Genomic DNA, 18,142 nt, shown 5'->3' on the forward strand with positions numbered 1-18,142 from the left:
ACTCTATACTTAGCACATGTGATTCAGTATACCTTTAATAATTATGTAAAATAAGCTCTTAGAAAATTCTGATGTTTGTAGGACTGTGGTAACCAAGTGTAAGGACTTAAGGTAAACTAATGATTGAAAGAAGCCATAAAATAAATATTAACTATATATTTTTTTAAAAAAGTGGTTACAAAGACCAATTCTTGGTTAATTCTTCAATAGTCGGAAAATGGATATGTAAAGAGGCTATTATCTTGGGATATCAGGTTTCAGATAAGTATATAGATACATAGGTTGAAACATCAGTTTTAGTAATGTTTTTTGGTTCACAAATCTTGGCATTTCTTCTAAATCCAAATGTCTTAAATGGCCTGATTAATTTAATGGTAGAGTACTGATGAGTAGAAGAAATTGAGACTACAGAAGGAGACTAAAAACATACAGCAAATTAAGTATATAAAGAGTGTATGTTCAGCCAGTGTGGAGAAGTAAGATTTTTCAGTGGACAGTGTAGAAAACTACGGATTAACCACTTGGAAAAGACCCAAGTTGGATCCCCCAAAAGTGAATTTTGTTTTGTTATCTTCAGATGTCAGGCTTTATAAAGCCTAGAAGCTGTGAGGAAGACACATTTGTCGTATGAAAACTAAGTATTAGCAAATCAAAAACTCCAATATATAATATACAACAATAAACTGGGACAAAATATTGCAGTGTTGTGTGATTATGGCCTAGTTTACTTTGTACATAAAACGTGTCAGGGTTGAAGAGATGGTGTCTGTAGCTCAGAAACTGGGCAAAGAACATTTCCTAGCTGGCATCTAATCCTGTGGCAGGTGTTCACCCTCACTCAAAAGCTAAAGAGATGAAGAATTAAGTAACCCTGAAACACCTGAGTAATTCAGCATATCAAGCTGTGAGTGTACCTCCCAGCAGTGCCAGTTCTGAGAGTATATCTATCTTGTATCCTTGCCTATGTCCAAAGAGAAGTTTGTGCCAGAATATTCTGTAGCATTGTTTAACTGCAAAAAGCAGGAACCAGATTTCCTCCATAAGGGACTGGCTAAATTATAGCCTGTCTTTACAGTGAATGACAGACAGACAGCTGTAAGAAAAGAGAAGGAGGTGGTTCAGTGTGTTAATGTGAAATTACCTCCAAGAGAAAGTGGAAAAGCAAAAAAGTATGATTTGCTTCCATAGTGTGCTTTTCAGAAAGGGATGGTGATTCATACTTGATGTCATGCTTAGGTGTGCAGAGGTCTTTTCAGAGGACGTTAGGAAATCGTGAACGCTTTTGTCTTGGAGGGCTAGAGTAGGTACTATATAGAAGTTCACCATACAGAGGAATTACTTTTTCCATTAATTGCAAAAGCTAGCCACCCCCTCACCTCCTGAAATCATTTTGACCCTACAAATAGCTCATATTAAATTTGATGACCACTGCTGTAAACACATGGCAGAGGTCCCCTGCCCCGAAGCATGAAGGCCAGCGTAGGGCGGCTGTGTTTGTAGGAAAGCAGTCTGTCGTACTGTCAGCATGCCAGGTGCATGTGTGTTCCAGGACTCCACAGCTGGGAATGTGTGCAGATGAGTACATAGAAAAGATGCTCATTGCAACTTGTTAAAAAGGGAAAAAAGGCTGTAATGTAACTTTTAATGGGGGATTGGCAACAGAATTTGTGGTCCTGTCATACAGTGAAATGATGTCTTGATGAAGTTCTAAGCAGATACCTCTGAGTGTTAGGGAGATTTTGCCTTAAAAGGTTTTTTTAAATAATGGCATTAAGATATAATTCACATGCTATAAATTTGACCCTATCTTAAAAGCTTTAATTATACATGCCAGTGTGGATATGCTTGGGTTACTTCAGTGTATCAAGCTTTAAAATATCAAGCTAAAATACCATTTTATTTCCTTAGTTATGAGTAGTAAACTTAGAAGAAAAATAGTCTTTTCTCAGTATAGATTAAAATAACACAACAGATTCCAGAGCTCTGCAAGGCTGTCTGGTAAAGTCTCCCCTTTCCATGTGACCAGCCATTTAGGACCTCTGTCTGGAGGTCTCTTGTATCTTTCAAAGGTAGTCGATTCAGGATGAACAAGTACATTTACCAGAAAAGACTGGTTGTGTTTTTTTCTTGTAAGAATTGCACTTTTGATAAGGGGGACACCGCGGAAGCTTTGTGGCCAGGTGTGGCCAGTGGGCTGCTTCCTGATGACCTGCTGCTGGTGGCTAGGCTCCCAGACTGCTGTGCGTCCACCCACTGCCCAAGCGTCAGGCGTAGAACCAGCAGCTCCCATGGGGACATGCTGAGGTTGGTTTCTGGAAGGGCTGTTGTGTGATCTTCACTAATGAGAGGTGACACAGGCTTCATTTTCACAAATTCTAAGCCATCACTAATCCATGACTTGTTCTGATTTTTCTCAATAACTTAGGTTTTTGTAACTCACCGAGTATTTTGGTAGAATGTTCTTTGTGGGCAATAATTCTGTGAGATGGGCCAAGCATTTACCTCCAGAGCCTCTGCAAGTACTGTAAGTTTGATGTTATTTGCCAGAATTAATGGGCAGCAGCATGTGACTCTGGGAGGGGAAGCAGCCCCCATTCAGTGGGTCAGCAGGCATATTCAGGAGCTCTTTGTATCTAGGTTATATTCAGAGACAACTGACAGCAAAAAGACAGCATTAGTTTTAATACTGAAATTTTTTACCAAATATATTAAATACAACAGGCATTTGATTTTAAGCCATTTTTTTATAAGATATTTTTTAGACACAGATTATTGGAGTCAGATCATTAAAGTGAAAGCTGTGCATAATAGATGGTACTGTTACAATGGTAGTTTAGCCAATTTTTTTTATATTACAGGCTCTTACAAAAACTTGAAACATTTATAGACTTTGAGTCACCTCTAAGCAATTTATAAGAAACTGTTCTAGAAGAATATTTGCCTTTGTATTGGAAGATATGTTTTTCATCATTTTGAATTTATGAAAAATTTAAAAAACCCAAGTATGTACTAATTTGATGGTTTAAAGTAGTCCAAGTAAAATGAAATCCTGCCCAGCTGTAGAGCCAGAGACGTGTGCACTGATGTGAAAAAGAAAAAAGCAAACTTACAAAATGACCCTGTTTGCTGGGAATAAAAATTGTGTGCTTGCATATGCATTTTAGTTCACTTTTAAAAGGTAAACTCTCAAGTGATTAATTCTTGAGGGAGGGAAGGAGAAATAATTACATTTTCTGTGTCATGTAGGGTTACTTGGTCCAGTCACATAGCTAATAGGCAGAAATGCAAACATAAAAGTATTTCTGTCTTGTGACCTATTTCTGTAAATCTCTATCTGAAGGAGGTAGTTGGAAATTTAGGCAAACATTGGTATGCAAATATGTTTGTGGTAGGTTGTTTATGATTAAAAAATTAGACGCAATAAAAATAAGGAAACAAATGCGTATATTTGATGCACTCATATCATAGACTGTGCCCTTGAAACTGCATATGAAACCTGTTTAATGGCTTTAATGGCTTAAAATTATGATAGGGTCAGGACAAACTCACAGAATTTTATGCTTTGGAGATTTCAACCCAGCTTTTTTGTGTGCTCTTATTGAACATGTATTGCTCAATCTCAGGATTCAGACGAGGCTTTTATAAAAAGGTAAAAGCCCTCCAGCCTTCTTCCCCGTGGCCTTCCCCTCTCTGGAGGCGGTCCCTTGCCACTGCTTTATAATGCAAGGAAGCGAACAATTTTTTAAGGCAACAGTTGCTTCTCAAATGCCACAGTTGGCCTTGATGGGTCAGCTCTTCAGTAGACTGTCTCAGGGCAGTTGCTGGAAGCCTGTGTCCCATCCAGTGCAGTAATGGGGTGTAGGTCAGTTCTGAGACTGCTGGCAAAAAGGAGGTAGAGAACTGTGCTTACAGAACTTTGAACAGTTTAAAGCTATGATTAAATGGAATATTTTTCTACAAAAAAGAAAAAGACTAGAGAAGATTACCAGGGATTTTTTTAATGAAAAATTTCAAACATCAAAAGCAGGTGTAGTTATTAACATAATGAATCTCCTTGTATCCAGCACTCACGAATATCATCTCATGGCCAACTTTGTTTCTTCTGTGAACCCACTGCTCTCACAAAGCTCACACATCCTGTCATTTCATCTAGATTTTTCAGCGCTGTCACTGGCTCTTAAGTTCTCTTTAGAGTATGTGTGGCAGGATCTACCTAACATGTTTTTAAGAACATGTTAAGGAAGATATTAAAGATAGGGAAGTGAACAGAATAATACTTTAAGATCTCAGGGTTTCATCTCCCAGTTTTCAGTGAAGTATTGATGTGAAGACTCTTTTTTAATTCTTAATCGTTTTTCCACCTGATTTATAGTAGCTCATACACATAGAATTTCATATATATATTGCAAACCATATTTTTAACTTTATTAAAAATAATCATAATTAAAAAAAATTCTTAACATCATCTAGTAGTGTTCAAATGTCCCAGATTGTCACAAAAAGGATTTTTTTTAGTTACTTTGTTGATTCAGGACCCCAAATAAGGCTACACATTAGAATGCTTTTGTAAGTCTTTTAGAATCTTTGAAGAAATTAATTTTTAAGTCTCTCATATCCCGTGTCTTGCTGATTGTGTCCTCATTATGTCGTTTAACTCAGATTTAAGTTCTTACCTCCTGACCAGTTGGCTCGGAGCAGAGCCCTGTGCTGCGTCACCTCAGGTGGCATGCTTGTCAGCGCTCTCGGGGGCTGCAGGCAGCTTGACCTGGGGATCGTGAAGGTCCACAGCAGTCCTTGGCCTTGTGCTTTAAGCAGCAGTTGAGGATTATCGCCTAGATGGGTGATTTCGCTAGGTTTGCAATGCCTGTATTAATTTAAAAACGTGCAGAACACTTACATGGTTCAAAATTTAAAAGGTACAAAAAATATACTGTGAAACCTTTTTCCTGCTCTGTTCTGGTTGCCCCCAGAGAGCTAGTTGTTAGGTTTCTTGCATTTCCTTTAGAGCTTATGTGGATACCTGGGGGGAAGGTACATCTATTACTCCTTTTTTCACACAAATAGTAGTCTACGGTACAGTACTCCACACCTGTCTCCCCCACCCCCCATACCTTTGAGATTATGAGATTATTTTCTGTTGCTGAGTGTCCTTGTTCCATCTGATGACTGTGTAGTATTCAAAGGACAGGTGCCTGTGTTTTGTGGCCAGCCTGTCGGTGGCCATGGTGCTGTGGTACATGTTGGCACACCGACTGTACCTGGGAACAGTCCCTAGAGGCGGAGCTGTCGGGTCAGGAAGGCACGTGCCCCCATCACTTGGAGATAGCGCCACGGTGTCCCCCGGTGGTGAGCGCTCCTGCCACTGTGTAGGAGAGTCCATCTCACATCCTCACTAACACAAGTTAATAAGCTTTTGGGTCCTTGCCAGTCAGAGCCATAAAAAGGTTTTTCTTTGTGGGCCTGACATGGTTGTCATAAAGGTGTTTCCTTGTGTAGACAACCCCTGCCCAGACCCCCAGCTTGAGCTTGATGGGGGGGAGCCTCTGGCACTCTCCCGTACAGGACCCACCCAGACTTGGGTATTTCATCTGGGCCAAGGTGCCTGATGGAGCCTCAGCCCGACCACACCAGGGCCAGCCCTTGATTTCTCAAGGGTGTTTTATCCAGACACTGCTTAGGAGAGGGTGTGTAATTGTTGCTATTAGGTGATCTGTAGAAATACATCTGAACTTCTCAACTCGAACACTACCAACGAGCAATATGAACTGACATTAACTTAATTTTTGAGTTAGAGAGCAGTACATTGCTTTAGTGTTCACATGTTGAAAATGTATAGAATATGTTTCTCTGAAATGTAGTGAAAATATAGTTGATCTTTTTCCTAGTTTGTGATGGTTATTTGACAGGTTTCCAGAACTCCACACCATGTCAGCTAATTTCCAAACTGTCTTTGATTCACCAAATGAGACCAGTTGTGGTTGTACCTACTCTTCTGTCTTTCAGATGCCCAGTATAACAGTTCTGTGTTTCCAGGCCCGGTATCCTGGGTTAAAACCCCTCTGTGACCTTGGGCAGGTTATTCACTCTTCCTACCCATCTGTAAGTAGAGCTGGTGATGAGAGGATTAAGTGTAGAGACTTTGGAGCCAAATCACAAGGGTCCTGTTGCTGTCCCTTACCACTTTGGAAATGGCACCTCAGTTTCTTCATCTGGGAAACAGACCATAGGAGGCTGCGCTGCTGTTCACACTATTGCCCAGGGCTCCTGCTCTCGGGACGTTCTGCTGACCTCGTGGGCTTGCTTCAGGCTCTCCAGCGGGTGTGCTGCTGTGGGCAGGCAGAGCTGGGACAGCCCCAGCCTGGGTGCCTGCCATGTGCCAGCACTCTGCGCAGCCACTCTCAGTGGGTCATGTCTCCTCGTGACCCTGATGTAGAGGTTGGAAGACTATCTAGTAAGTGGTAGCTTGTGATTAGGACGTCATTTTTTAGACCCGAATACTTTTTTTTCTCTTCTAATCATTTAAACGTGCTCTTTGATTTAGGAACCAATATGAATGGAGAAGGGCATTGAAGAGAGGGAGGGAGGACAGTAGGACAGAGTGTCTTTTAAAGAATGTGGCAGTTATGAGACATGTTTGTGGTCGCCTATTCTGTGTTGCAGAGTTTACCATTTAGTTTTTAGCTTGATCAGATGTCTGAGTCTGCAGCTGATTTGGGTTCTGCCTAAGGTGCAGGTGGTTGATTTGACTGGTTAAAGTCATTAGCAGGGTTGTCAGATGTCTGTCCCTCACTCCTGATGAGTGGGTCCCTGGGCCTGCCTCAGGTGTGACGTCACTCCTTCAGGTAGACAATAGAGGGACCCTGCGCCAAAGTCTCAGGGCTGTGCATGGGCGAACCTGGGCATCAGAGGCTGGCCTGCTAGGAGCTGCTGTCCCAGGTGAGTGCCAGTGGAATGTGATCCATATCCTCTCACTGGGACTTTGATCATAGTGAGTCCCAAACCTGTCAGCAGGACCGGGCAACTCAACATCCTTCTGGGAAGCACATGTATGTTGGCAAACCAATGGCAATCATTTACTTTCCATATTCGGATGACCAGTGATAAGAAAGAGGTTGCGAGTTCCCAAATCAATCACTGGAAATACAGTGAAATCTGAGCTGGCCTCGGTGGATGGTGATGCTTTAGCCTCTTTGCAGTATCCTGGGGGACTCAGCACCCGCAGAGCCTCTGCCCTGTCTTGACCTGCCGCCAAGTGTGCGTTTATTTGGGAGTTGCCTTGGGCATTTCTGGAGGAGACCCTGTCTCTCCAGGGGTGTCCCTTTTGTCCACTCCAGTGTCACGCTGATTCTCGTGGAGCACTGCTCTCCCCTGGCCAGTTTTGTGGGGAGGGACATGGATTGGCACCACTTGGTCTGTCGGCCTAACTTTGGTCTGCCTTACTATCATCTCTACCCCAAATTTTCTGTTGTATTTTTTTAGTGATAGAACATACAGTCCAACACTCTCATCCACTGCTTACACACTTAGCACGTTGCTGACATTAGCTGACTCGCAGGGGACTGAAAAGGTGACCACCCAGCTTCATGGCTGGAAACATGATGTCCTGTTTGTATGTCGATATGGAGTTGTGCTGGGGCCTTTGACTCTTGATGACAAGGTAGCTGCTTGTCAGTGTTCCTGTAGGTCCCACAGACTCTTCCGGGTAAGGAATCAGATCTCTAGTTCTTGCGTCTTGTGGGTAAGTGGTAACCAGCTCGCAGTAATACTTGTTCTATTGTTTTGTTTTGAGGTGGAAGGGGGAGCTCTACCCTCAGAGCATGGGGGAGTAGTATTTACGTGGCTCACAAAGGACCAGTGAGTACCTCACATGCGCCCCACACTCCGCAGAGGAGGGCCTCTTACCAGTCTCCGCCCAGCCTTCTGTCCTCAGGACACTATTAATCATGGCTGAGTGCTTTAATTTCCTCAGAGTTTTCTTGGAAATGTTACTGAGGGATGGGGGTCCTTCCGCAGATTTTGGGAATCAGATGAGAAGACCTTGTTTCTGAAATCAATTTAATGAAGCCCCTTGATTTAATGCGATTATGGACGGGTTGATTGTAGTACAGTTTAAGATCTTCCCACTGAACCTACAGGCTCTAAGAAACCAACCCAGGAGCGTGTTCCTATCAAGCAGATAGGTTCTGGGACCTTACTAGTAATTAATCGCAGCTCTGCTTCTCCTGAGCTAGGCAATGGATCACTTGGAGTCCTTTATTGCCGAGTGTGACAGGAGAACTGAGCTTGCTAAGAAGCGGCTGGCAGAGACACAGGAGGAGATCAGCGCAGAAGTTTCTGCAAAGGTACCACTCATGGGAGCATTGGCGCAAAGCATCCTGTGGGTGCTGCGCGTAAATCTGCCATCAGCACAGTGAGCCGACAGCACTGAATTGTGCATCCCAGGGCGGGTGGTCCTCAGGGATCGGGGGGCTCCTGTGGAGGAGGGAAGGCTGCCAGCGAGCTCTCGGTCTCTGGGAGCTGCTGCCTCTGGCCCTCCCCATACAGTATGTGCCTTTTGAAGTTTGTTTTTTAACATCCCCACGTAAAACAAGAAATGGGAGAAAGCTAATGCAGACATGGTTAACATGTGTAGCGTCCACATCATGGAGTGAAGGTCTGTGTGTGTGGGAGCTGCGCTGCTCCTGTGTCCCCTCTTGAGCGGCACTGAGTCTCTTCATTTGCTCTTCCCTCCGTGTCTTGTGAAAGCTTTTCGTTAGATGTATGCAGTTGACAACTGGCCCACAGATGCAGTTTCATTTTCTGAAAATAAATCCCCGTAGTTGGGTGTTTTGCTTATGGTACAAGCTTGTGCATTTAAGCCTAGATGTTTGCTACCCTTCCCCAGAAGACTGAGCTCTGTGAAAAGACATAAAAGAGAGACAGCCTAGAGAATGACCAGTGTGATCCTTACAACCACACTGGGAGTGACAGAGGCGCAGCTCCTGTTTTTGGAGTGCATCCCACAGACTTAGTTTGTGATCAGAGTCCTGGTGGAGCCCATAAGGGCATCAGGATTGTCAGAATTCGCCTGTGATCCAGTGAGGATCTGGGGCTTTCTGTTCTATATTTTTTCTCAGTAGAATAGCCCAGAAATACAGCAAGGTACACTCTGCACTAAAAGTCTTTCGTCTTTAGGTGTCTGTTCCCTGATTGTTTCTCTCTCCCCTCAGGCAGAAAAAGTACATGAATTAAACGAAGAAATAGGAAAACTTCTTGCTAAAGCTGAGCAGCTGGGAGCTGAAGGAAATGTGGATGAATCTCAGAAAATTCTTATGGAAGTGGAGAAAGTCCGTGCAAAGAAAAAAGAAGCTGAGGTTGGTGAGAAAAATGTCTAGAGAAAGGGGTGACTTAGTAACACCAGAGAGTTGACCATTTGGGCTAAAATTATCGTGTTCTTCTTTTTTTGAGTATTGGGTAGGAGTTGGAAATGAGTATATGGACAGGGTCGCAGGATTTAGAGTCAGTGCACACTTGGGTTTGTCTTTGCTGTGACCCCTGTGTGACCTCAGACCAGTCACTTGCCAGCTCTGAGCACAACTTCCATGTGTGAATGCAGTCCTGAGTGTGGGAGTCAGCAGAGCAGGGTCTGTGCACGTCCTGTCAAGGCCCATGGACACAGGCTTTCTGCCCCTCGGCCCTCTGGCAGTCGGGCTGTGCTCTTTATTTAGTTTATGTGCCTGAGCCACAGTTGTCCTGCAGCTTGCTGTAAAGAATGAGATCGGGCTCAGAAGTGCTGCATCTTTGGTATAGAGAGCCTGTGCGGACTGGGAGTGGTGTCCAAGGAGTCCGCTGGTTTCAGGCCAGGACACACTGAAAGTGTGCCGAACCTGAGTCAAGGACTCTGTTGGAATCGTTGATGGCCATTTCCTTCCCAGATTATTCTACCCACAGGGTACTCTTCCAGTCTCAAAGCCTCACCACTGGATTTGCCAGCCTGGAGAGTGGTGGGAATCGTAGAGCCGGGGACAGGGATAGTTGTGTTCCTTTAGGAAATGCTTGCTAAGCTTCAGCTGTGTGCCAGGCACTTCTCTAGTTGTGAGCAAGCCAGGGAGGCCATACTGTCATGGAGACAGCACTGAGGTGGGAAGGGGTGCAGACAGAAGGAAGGGTGGGTGTGGGGGTGAGACCTGTGCAGGAGAAACCAGCTCTTAGTTTGAGAGTGACTTTGGGCAGTGTGTGGGGGGGTCTCAGGTAGTTAAGGTGATCCTGGAAGGCCGCTGAGCTGAGACCCACAGGCTGAGGTTGCCAGATGGTGGGATGGGAGCCCAGGCAGAGAAGAGGACGTGGCGCACAGGTCCTGGTGCAGGTTCGGTTTCAGTCGTGACTGTGTTCCTGGCTCAACGTGGTGCCTGACCTCGCTGTGGAGCTCAGTGTGATGCTCTGAGTGCGTGAGGCCCGGGGTGCCAGAGTGCTGCTCTCCAAGGCATCCATGGTGTCTCCGCAGAGCTGGAGTTGAGGTCACCAGCGCTTATCTGTTGGAAGGGGTGCTGAGATAATGCTTTGTGCCCCTGGCAGACCGGTACCTCCTTCAGTGACATTCATAGGTAATATAATCCATTGTTGAGCCTAAAGGAGAAAGAAGAAAAGAATTCTCAGTACAAATGTGATGTTTTTGTGTATAAATGCTTAGGTGTGTTCATCCCAAAAGAAAATGGGATCATGAGTGTGGCCGTGGCCTATCATGGTTGTGAGCCAAGTACCTTGAGTGGCATCGCCACAGAGGCATGACTGGGTCAAATTTGAAAGGGTTCCCTGGCATGTGGGGTAGTTTCATTTCTGGGAGATAACGTATGTCTTTAACTCCACCTTTTGCACAGGGTTGAAATTCCTGTATATTCATTTACACATAAGTCCTGTGTGTAAGTCCTTAAACAGGACCTAAACTTTTCTTTACTTAGATCTTAGATGGGAAGTTTGTGTTTACATGTCAAACAGAGTCAGGCTTATGGGTTGCTAACAGCTCGACCAGAAAGGCCAGAGAGTCCAGAGGGAAGCTCTGTGGCCTTCCTGCTTCGACGAGCAGCAGGGAGCAGACACCCCAAGCCCCACAAGTGGCTCAGAAGTCTGTACATAGGCTAAAATGACTATAGACGTGGGGCTCCCCACATGGATGTCTGCAGACAGCAGAGCCAGGGGTGCCGTGCGGGACGCATGGGTGTTATTCCAGTCCTCCCAGCATCCTTGCCCTGGTGCCTGTGCCCACCACCTTGAGTGCACCATTCCTTAAAGACTTGAGCAAGCAGGACGGTGGGGGAGGCCCTGGCAGCACTGGTCTCCGGTGTGGTGGCACCTATGCCCTTTCTGCTCTTGGTAGCAGGTAAGGGTGTTTGGTAGTCTTAAGAAACAGTACAGAGATCGTCTGCGCCCAGGATTTCTCTACCTGGTTCCCTCAGCAGTAACGTCTCCTAAAACCATAGCACAATATCCCAGAAAGGATGTTGACATTGACAGCCAAGGTACAGAGCATCTGTCCCCACAGAGATCCCTCCTGCTGTCCTTTTATAGCCACACCCTCTCCTCTGACCCGGGCAGCCACTCCTCTGCCCTCCATTTCTTGTTTTGGTCATTTCAAGTGGCGTATAAGGGAGGACACAGTGTAGACCCTTTAGGGTTTGGCATTCTTCACCCGGCAATACAAATTCATTTTGAAAGATCCTAGAGGGTGGCATTCAAAGTTTCAAGACCTGAGGAAGAGAAAATAATCCCACAAATACTCATGTGCCCGCCATATTTATCATTTTTACTCTGGTTGCTTGTATTTTTCCCCCTCCTTTTAATAAAAGATGTAGCATATTATAACAAAAATTCAAGTTCCCAAAGTTCCCCTCTTGGGTCCCGATTCTCTCCCTTCCCTGAGACCAGTCAGTGTGCGTTCAGCGTACATTCTTCAGTTCTGTTTTTAGATTCGTCACACGTATGTACACCTATCAGCAGTAGGGGGGTGCTGTGTGGACTGCAGCAACCACACTGTGGGTGCCCTTATCCCCCTTGCACTGTTGGGGAGCTCAGTCTCTCTAGAGCTGCACACAGCCCTCTTCAGTTAGTTGCTGTGTAGGGTTCTGTTTTATGAGCCCGGGACTGTCCATGGCAGTGTCCTAGGCCATTGGCAGTTTCTCATTCTTTACACACAGCTGCAGCAAGTGTCCCTGCCTGAGTGCTGGCTTGTGTGAACGTGTTCCAGGACATAGACCTGGAAGGACTGTTTCTGGTAATGGCACGCACTGTCCCACTTTCACAGCAAGATTACGGAGCTGCTCTCCACTGTAGTTGTGGAAGCGTAGCTCCTGCCAGCAGCATTCGGGACTGTCCGTCTCTGCATCTGCCAACTTGGCAGGCGTGAGGTGGATCTTACATCAGTTTGCCTTTCCTAGGGAATGTTTTCCTGCGAATTAGTGGGAGATGACCCCCATTCAGGTCTCCCTGTAAGGAGGACACAGGCCGCCAGAATGCGCTGCCCATGTCTGGACTCTGAAGGAGTGTCCTCCTCCTGACTTGAGCAGCCGCAGCAGCAGCTGCGCCCTGCTCCTCTCTTCTCTCCCGTTCTGTGTTTTGCCTCCCCGCTGGGCGGCTGAAGCAGGGCGTGCACTTTCCTCATAGAAGACGGCGTCTGATGGATTATTGGTCCTTCCAAATCTTTACTACTAATGCTGCATTGGGGTAGTTCCTTGGACGTTGCGGGCAGTCCCATTTCTGGTTATTGCATATTTATTTGGTTTTGTTTTGTGTGCTGGATTTGGGAGGCTTCTGTGACAGGGTCTCCCTTGTTGTTTAGCTGTCCTCGTAAAGTTCTCCAGTGCAGGACAGACCTGCCCTCCTGCCGGCCTCTGAGAACAGACATCATCCTGCTTGTCTGAGTGTTTTGTTCCTTTGAAATTATGACTGTTAGTTCATTTCTTAAGTAAATGATGAACATTGAATTGTTCACAAATATTGAAGCTATGTAAATGATCCAGTTTTTCTTACTTAAAAGTCATCTATCTCTGTAGTCGCTTCAAATATTCCATTTTGGGGGTTGAGTATTTGTTGGTGGTTCTGTGGCCCTCCGTTCACGCTCTTCCTGATCCCCAGGAAGAGTACAGGAACTCCATGCCTGCATCCAGCTTTCAGCAGCAGAAGCTGCGTGTCTGTGAGGTCTGCTCGGCCTACCTGGGGCTCCATGACAACGACCGCCGCCTTGCAGACCACTTCGGGGGCAAGTTGCACTTGGGATTCATTCAGATCCGTGAGAAGCTGGACCAGTTAAGGGTATGTTGATGGGTTGTGTTTCTGGAGAAACCCAGCAAATCTTGGGGTTGTTTTCCTGTTTCTCTGCTTCCAGGAAGCCTTGTGTTCTCGTCCTCTCCAGGAGCATGTCTTGAGTTATAAAGTGAAGTACTCAGATTTTTATCACTTCATTCACACAAGAGACCTAAGATCTCAGAACCCAAGGGGGTCTTGGGCTTATTTATTTGGTCTCTACCACCTTGCTCGTGGAAGGAAATGGCAGCGCCCAGTCCTAGGCACAGACAGCTCTTGCACACCTCTGCAGTAACTTCTGTTTGAGATAGGAGAGAACTTGGACAGAGGTGGATGTGTGGAAGGTGGTTAGGCTAGACAGGAGATCTCACATCCTGGCGCTGGCCTTTGGGCCTCCTCAGGAGGAGGAGGAGGTGATGGGGTTTTCTAATAGCCTGTTCCCGCCACCCCCAGCCACCTCTGTCCCCACCTCAAGACTCATTTCCTGGTTGGCTATAAACATTTGATGTCTTGGATGTAGAACGCTGAGAAGGAAGGTGAACGTGTTCCAGAGGCTTGACAGTGTTTTCTGTGCTGCATGCAGGATGGCTGGGACGGGATGTGGGGAAATGGCAGGCCTTCCCTCTAGACCCCAGAAACTGGTGGACGGACAGACACATGAATCTGACCATAGGACACCTCAGAAACCACGGCCAAGGGAGCCTGTGTGCCCCTGGGAAGGGGCAGTGGGCGCCCAGTAGGTGATGTGGTAACTCGGGACTAGGAGAGGGAGCAGAGGTGAGGTGAGGGTCTCAGACATTAGCCTTCTTGAGAGGAGAATTGGGGCTCGCCAGAGAATTTTGGAAGATTATAAACTTTGTCACATATTTTTTAAGTTTTTTTTTTTTTTTTAATGAGTGTAGGGGTATAAAAGATGTAAAAATATTTTCTTTGTAGCCAATAGAATAACAGTTGGTGTCCACTATGGTTCCCATTCACAGTCTGCTCCTCAGCAGATAGAAATGTCACATTCCTATGTCCTGTAGGTTGTATTCCCATTCCATATCACCCCAAGATTTTGTCCTAGTATTTTTTATGTCTGAAAGCCATAAAAAAATGTTTAACCTGTCTGCATCAGAAATGTGAATATATTGAGATTTTTTTTCACTCTGAGACCTTAAAAACTTAAGTATTAATTTTATCTAGAAAGACCTAGTTAGTGTTTTGTCATTACAGTTACAAGCAGTGCACAGTTGGCCAAAATCACACAAGTATGTTACCAGTGGTGACAGCCATTGAACTAACAAGGGAAGTGTGTTTGGAAGTGCACCTCTTAAGCTGGGAGGGTGGGAGTTCAGTGCCCCAATCAGGTGGCTTTGCTCACAGCTTCTGCAGGTGCTCACCCCTCAGGGCTCTCTCCAAGGCAGACTCACGGTGGAGGGAATCGGGTTTTGGGAAGGAGATGGTGCCAGACCACAGGCCCCTTCTCCAGTACAGGGAGAGTGTGCTTGGAACCTGAGGGGCTGAGGCTCCCCCCTCGTGTGCCTGCTCCAGGCTCGGGGTGAGTGGACAGGAGGTGTAGAGACGGAGCTGCCAGGCAGGAAGGCGCTTTGGGGAGGAGAGGTGGCCTCCTTCCCAGTTCTTGCTGGGCACACGAAGCCTGGTGACCCCTTGTCTCGTGGGCTTTGACTTACCCCCATCAGGGCTTCATTTCACTCAACAGAGAGATGGGGGCACAGAAAGGCAGGCTCAGGGGTGATTATGGGGCGGGTAGAGATTAGGCCACGTGCTTCAAGCTGAGCTGTGTCGGCAGTGCTGCTGTCATGGTCCCTCGAGGCCCCTCCTGGCTGCTGCCTTTCCTGTTGTGGTTGTGATCGGCCTGATGAGCCAGGTGTTAGACTTGGTGCTGGAATCCAGCTGTGGACGCCTCGAGGACTGCCTCGCCTCGCCCGATGCCCCTGCCGCAAGTGCGGGGCTCAACTCCTCAAGGACAGGCCTAGAGGGTGGAGTCGGGGGTGGGCATGCCCCCTGCAGCAAGATGTGTGTGATCAGCTCGTGTTCTTTTTCCACAAGCTCATGTCGGCTCTTGGGCTTTACCCAGCTCGCTAAACCTACCCAGGCAGCTTTCTGGATTGATTTGAAGCAGTGTGACAAACTTCCAGTGCCGTAGAAGTGCGGCATGTCACTGAATTTATAAGGTGTAATGAGAAAGCACTTGAGATGTATTTTCCATTGTTAAGTCTTGAAAATCATCATGTTCCTGTGTCCTGAGAGTTTCTCTTAGAGTTTTAAATTACCAATTTAAAACTGACATCAATCAAGGTGCTTTGGTAAACAACATTCACGCTCTGGTTTGTGTGAATTGCTCCTCTCTGATTTTCTGATTTTTCACTCCTTTAGAAAACTGTGGCTGAAAAGCAGGAGAAGAGAAACCAGGACCGATTGAGGAGGAGAGAGGAGAGGGAACGCGAGGAGCATCTGAGCAGGAGGTGAGCCCGTGGCACGCCAGGGAGTCCGTGCTGGAGTGGCGGAGGCCCGCTCAGGGCCCAGCAGCCAACCCAAGGAAGAGAAGCGACGCGCCGCACATGCAGGCTGCGAGGTCTTTCCTGGCCCAGGATGATGGGTGTGCGCAGCTTGCCTCGCTGGGCAGAGCACGCCAGGTTTTACACGTGGCCGTGGCAACCTGATTCTTACCTGCGAAGGGGCAGAAGGAGGGAACCATCCTTCACCCCAGCAAGGGCCTGGGCGCCGTGGAGGGGTGGGCTGACTTCTGATGCTGTGTTGGGGTAGTTCCCTGGATGTTGGGGGCAGTCCCATTTTTGGTTGTTGCATATTTATTTGGTGCTCTGGGGAGAGGAGAGGAAGGTGGGGCGGAGCAGTGGCATGGGTGCAGAGCCAGGGGAGAGCCCAGGTGAGTGGGGAGCTGACAGGACCTGCTGGTCTGTGGGCATCTGGTACGCAGGGTGGGCAGAGCCGGCCTTACACCTGACCTGGAGGGGCCGCTTAGGCAGGTAGGGGGAAAGGTAAGTGTGTTGGGGAAAGGAGGAGACAGGAGTAGAATGTGGCTCTGGCCGTATTTGTTCTGAGATGTCTAACAAGGCATCCAGGCAGAGACTTTGAGTGCTGGAGTTCAGAGTGGCCAGAGCCGGGAGTCAGTAGGCTGTCATACTGGGTGTAGCTCACTGTCGTCGGAAGGCCCAGAATCTGGGCCTTCCTAGTGCTTAGCTCAGAAGGACAAGTTATATTGCATTTTTTGTCTTTTCATCATTTTAATTATCTAACAGCTTCTGATTGTAGGACACTGAAGCAGTATAAAAATGTATTTAGTAAGCAAAATACGAAGCCCGTTTTCACAGCGAGGTGAGCGCCGTGGGGTGGGTGTGTGCTCAGCGCCGTCAGGCCTGCCCGCGGCAGCTGCAGGGGCTGTGCGGTGCCCTCAGCTCTCTGGATCTGAGATGTGATTGCTTTGGATCCCACGCAGACGTGAGATCATGAGTCTGACTTCACTTAATGTAATGCCCTCCAGGTCCGTGCATGTCACAAATGGTAGGCATTCTTCCTTTTTCACGGCTAAATTTATTGTGTGTGTATATATATATATATGACATTTTCTTTATCCATTCATCTGTTGGTGAACACTTAGGTTGCTTCCACATCTTGACTATTACTAATAATGCTGCAGTGAACATGGGGGTGCAGATATCTGCTGTAAATAAACCCACTTGCTGGGGCTGGGGCCTCATCCCCTGCTAGGAAAGAGCAGGTCTCTGGGAAGTTGACCTTCCCCCTCCTGGACTTGGGCCCCTCCCCTCAGTTGGGAGGGGTGAAGCTGTATTGGGGGATTTGCTCATCTTTTTTTTTCCATTTTAGGTCTGGATCAAGAACCAGGGATCGCAGAAGGTAGGTTTCCAGACCCACAAAGTACTCGGTCGGCCTTTTCCCAGGCATGTACCTTAGCACCTTACCTTTATAGCTTCACAACCATCACTTGGTGGGTTAGGGTCAGCTGGTGAAGCGCCAGTAGGCCAGCCCCAGCCCCCATGGTTGGGATAGCAGAGTGGGGGGGCCTGCCGCCCCCGAGGAAAGGACAGAGGTGCTGCTGGAGGCTGTGGGTGGCAGATCTCCCGGTGTGGTTCACTCTGGTGGGAAGGGTCTGGCCGTAGTTCTTCCAGCCCAGAGACTAACTGATGGGGCTGTTACAGGAAGGGGGTAGCAGCAGGACCTGCCCAGGGGGGGCAGTGGGGTGGCGCCTCCGCAGCCTCAGAGCCTCCTGCGTGTCCGCCCAGGTCTCGCTCCCGAGATCGGCGTCGGAGGCGGTCAAGGTCTACCTCCAGAGAGCGACGGAAGTTGTCCCGGTCCCGGTCCCGAGACAGACACCGGCGCCACCGCAGCCGCTCGCGGAGCCACAGCCGGGGCCACCGCCGGGCGTCCCGGGACCGGAGTGCAAAATACAAGTAACTACTCTGACTCCTTCGGTAGCTGCAACCAGGAGTGAGCCCCTTCTCTGTGTTCCCAGGGTCTGCTGGGGGTTTGTCGGCGGGGTCGTGGTCATCCCGCTTAGGTCTGGGGCTTGTGCTCAGGAGCTTGGCTGGGCGTCTGCAGAGGGACTCCGGGCTCGGGCAGTTGAGGGGCCTTGGAGGTGGGCATGTGGGCACGTGCTCTATCAGGGGGACCTGCTGCCCTCGGGCTGCACACTCAATGTCACTGGCAAACAACCCCTGAGCTTTGTGTCCTCACAGGCCCTGCCCACCTCTGTTGTGGTTTTTTTGTTTTGTTTTAAGGAAAAGCAAGCAGTGTCATAATCACACTCAGATAACCGGTTAGCGCTTTTGTGTGCTGGGCTTCACCCCACTGTTCAGCGAATGGGTCGCACCCCACAGGTGTGCTT

At 47.5% G+C, this 18,142-nt stretch overlaps 1 protein-coding gene across 4 annotated transcripts in view; it reads left to right on the forward strand.

Moving 5' to 3' along the window:
- Positions 1-18,142, forward strand: part of LUC7L (LUC7 like) — a 30,383-nt gene that overhangs the window by 11,618 nt on the left and 623 nt on the right. For 2 of the 4 annotated variants that reach the window (XM_037005512.2, XM_037005515.2), the window contains 6 exons: positions 8,232-8,342; positions 9,210-9,353; positions 13,108-13,284; positions 15,655-15,743; positions 17,125-17,154; positions 17,541-17,745. In XM_037005512.2, coding sequence (XP_036861407.1) covers positions 8,232-8,342; positions 9,210-9,353; positions 13,108-13,284; positions 15,655-15,743; positions 17,125-17,154; positions 17,541-17,712 — 723 coding nt within the window. In that variant the 3' untranslated portion in view covers positions 17,713-17,745. The remainder of the gene's footprint in view (positions 1-8,231; positions 8,343-9,209; positions 9,354-13,107; positions 13,285-15,654; positions 15,744-17,124; positions 17,155-17,540; positions 17,746-18,142) is intronic. The other 2 variants (XM_037005511.2, XM_037005513.2) reach the window with 1 other exon arrangement.

The sequence above is a fragment of the Manis javanica genome, chromosome 10, assembly GCF_040802235.1.
Source record: "Manis javanica isolate MJ-LG chromosome 10, MJ_LKY, whole genome shotgun sequence".
Classification (NCBI taxonomy): Eukaryota; Metazoa; Chordata; class Mammalia; order Pholidota; family Manidae; genus Manis; species Manis javanica.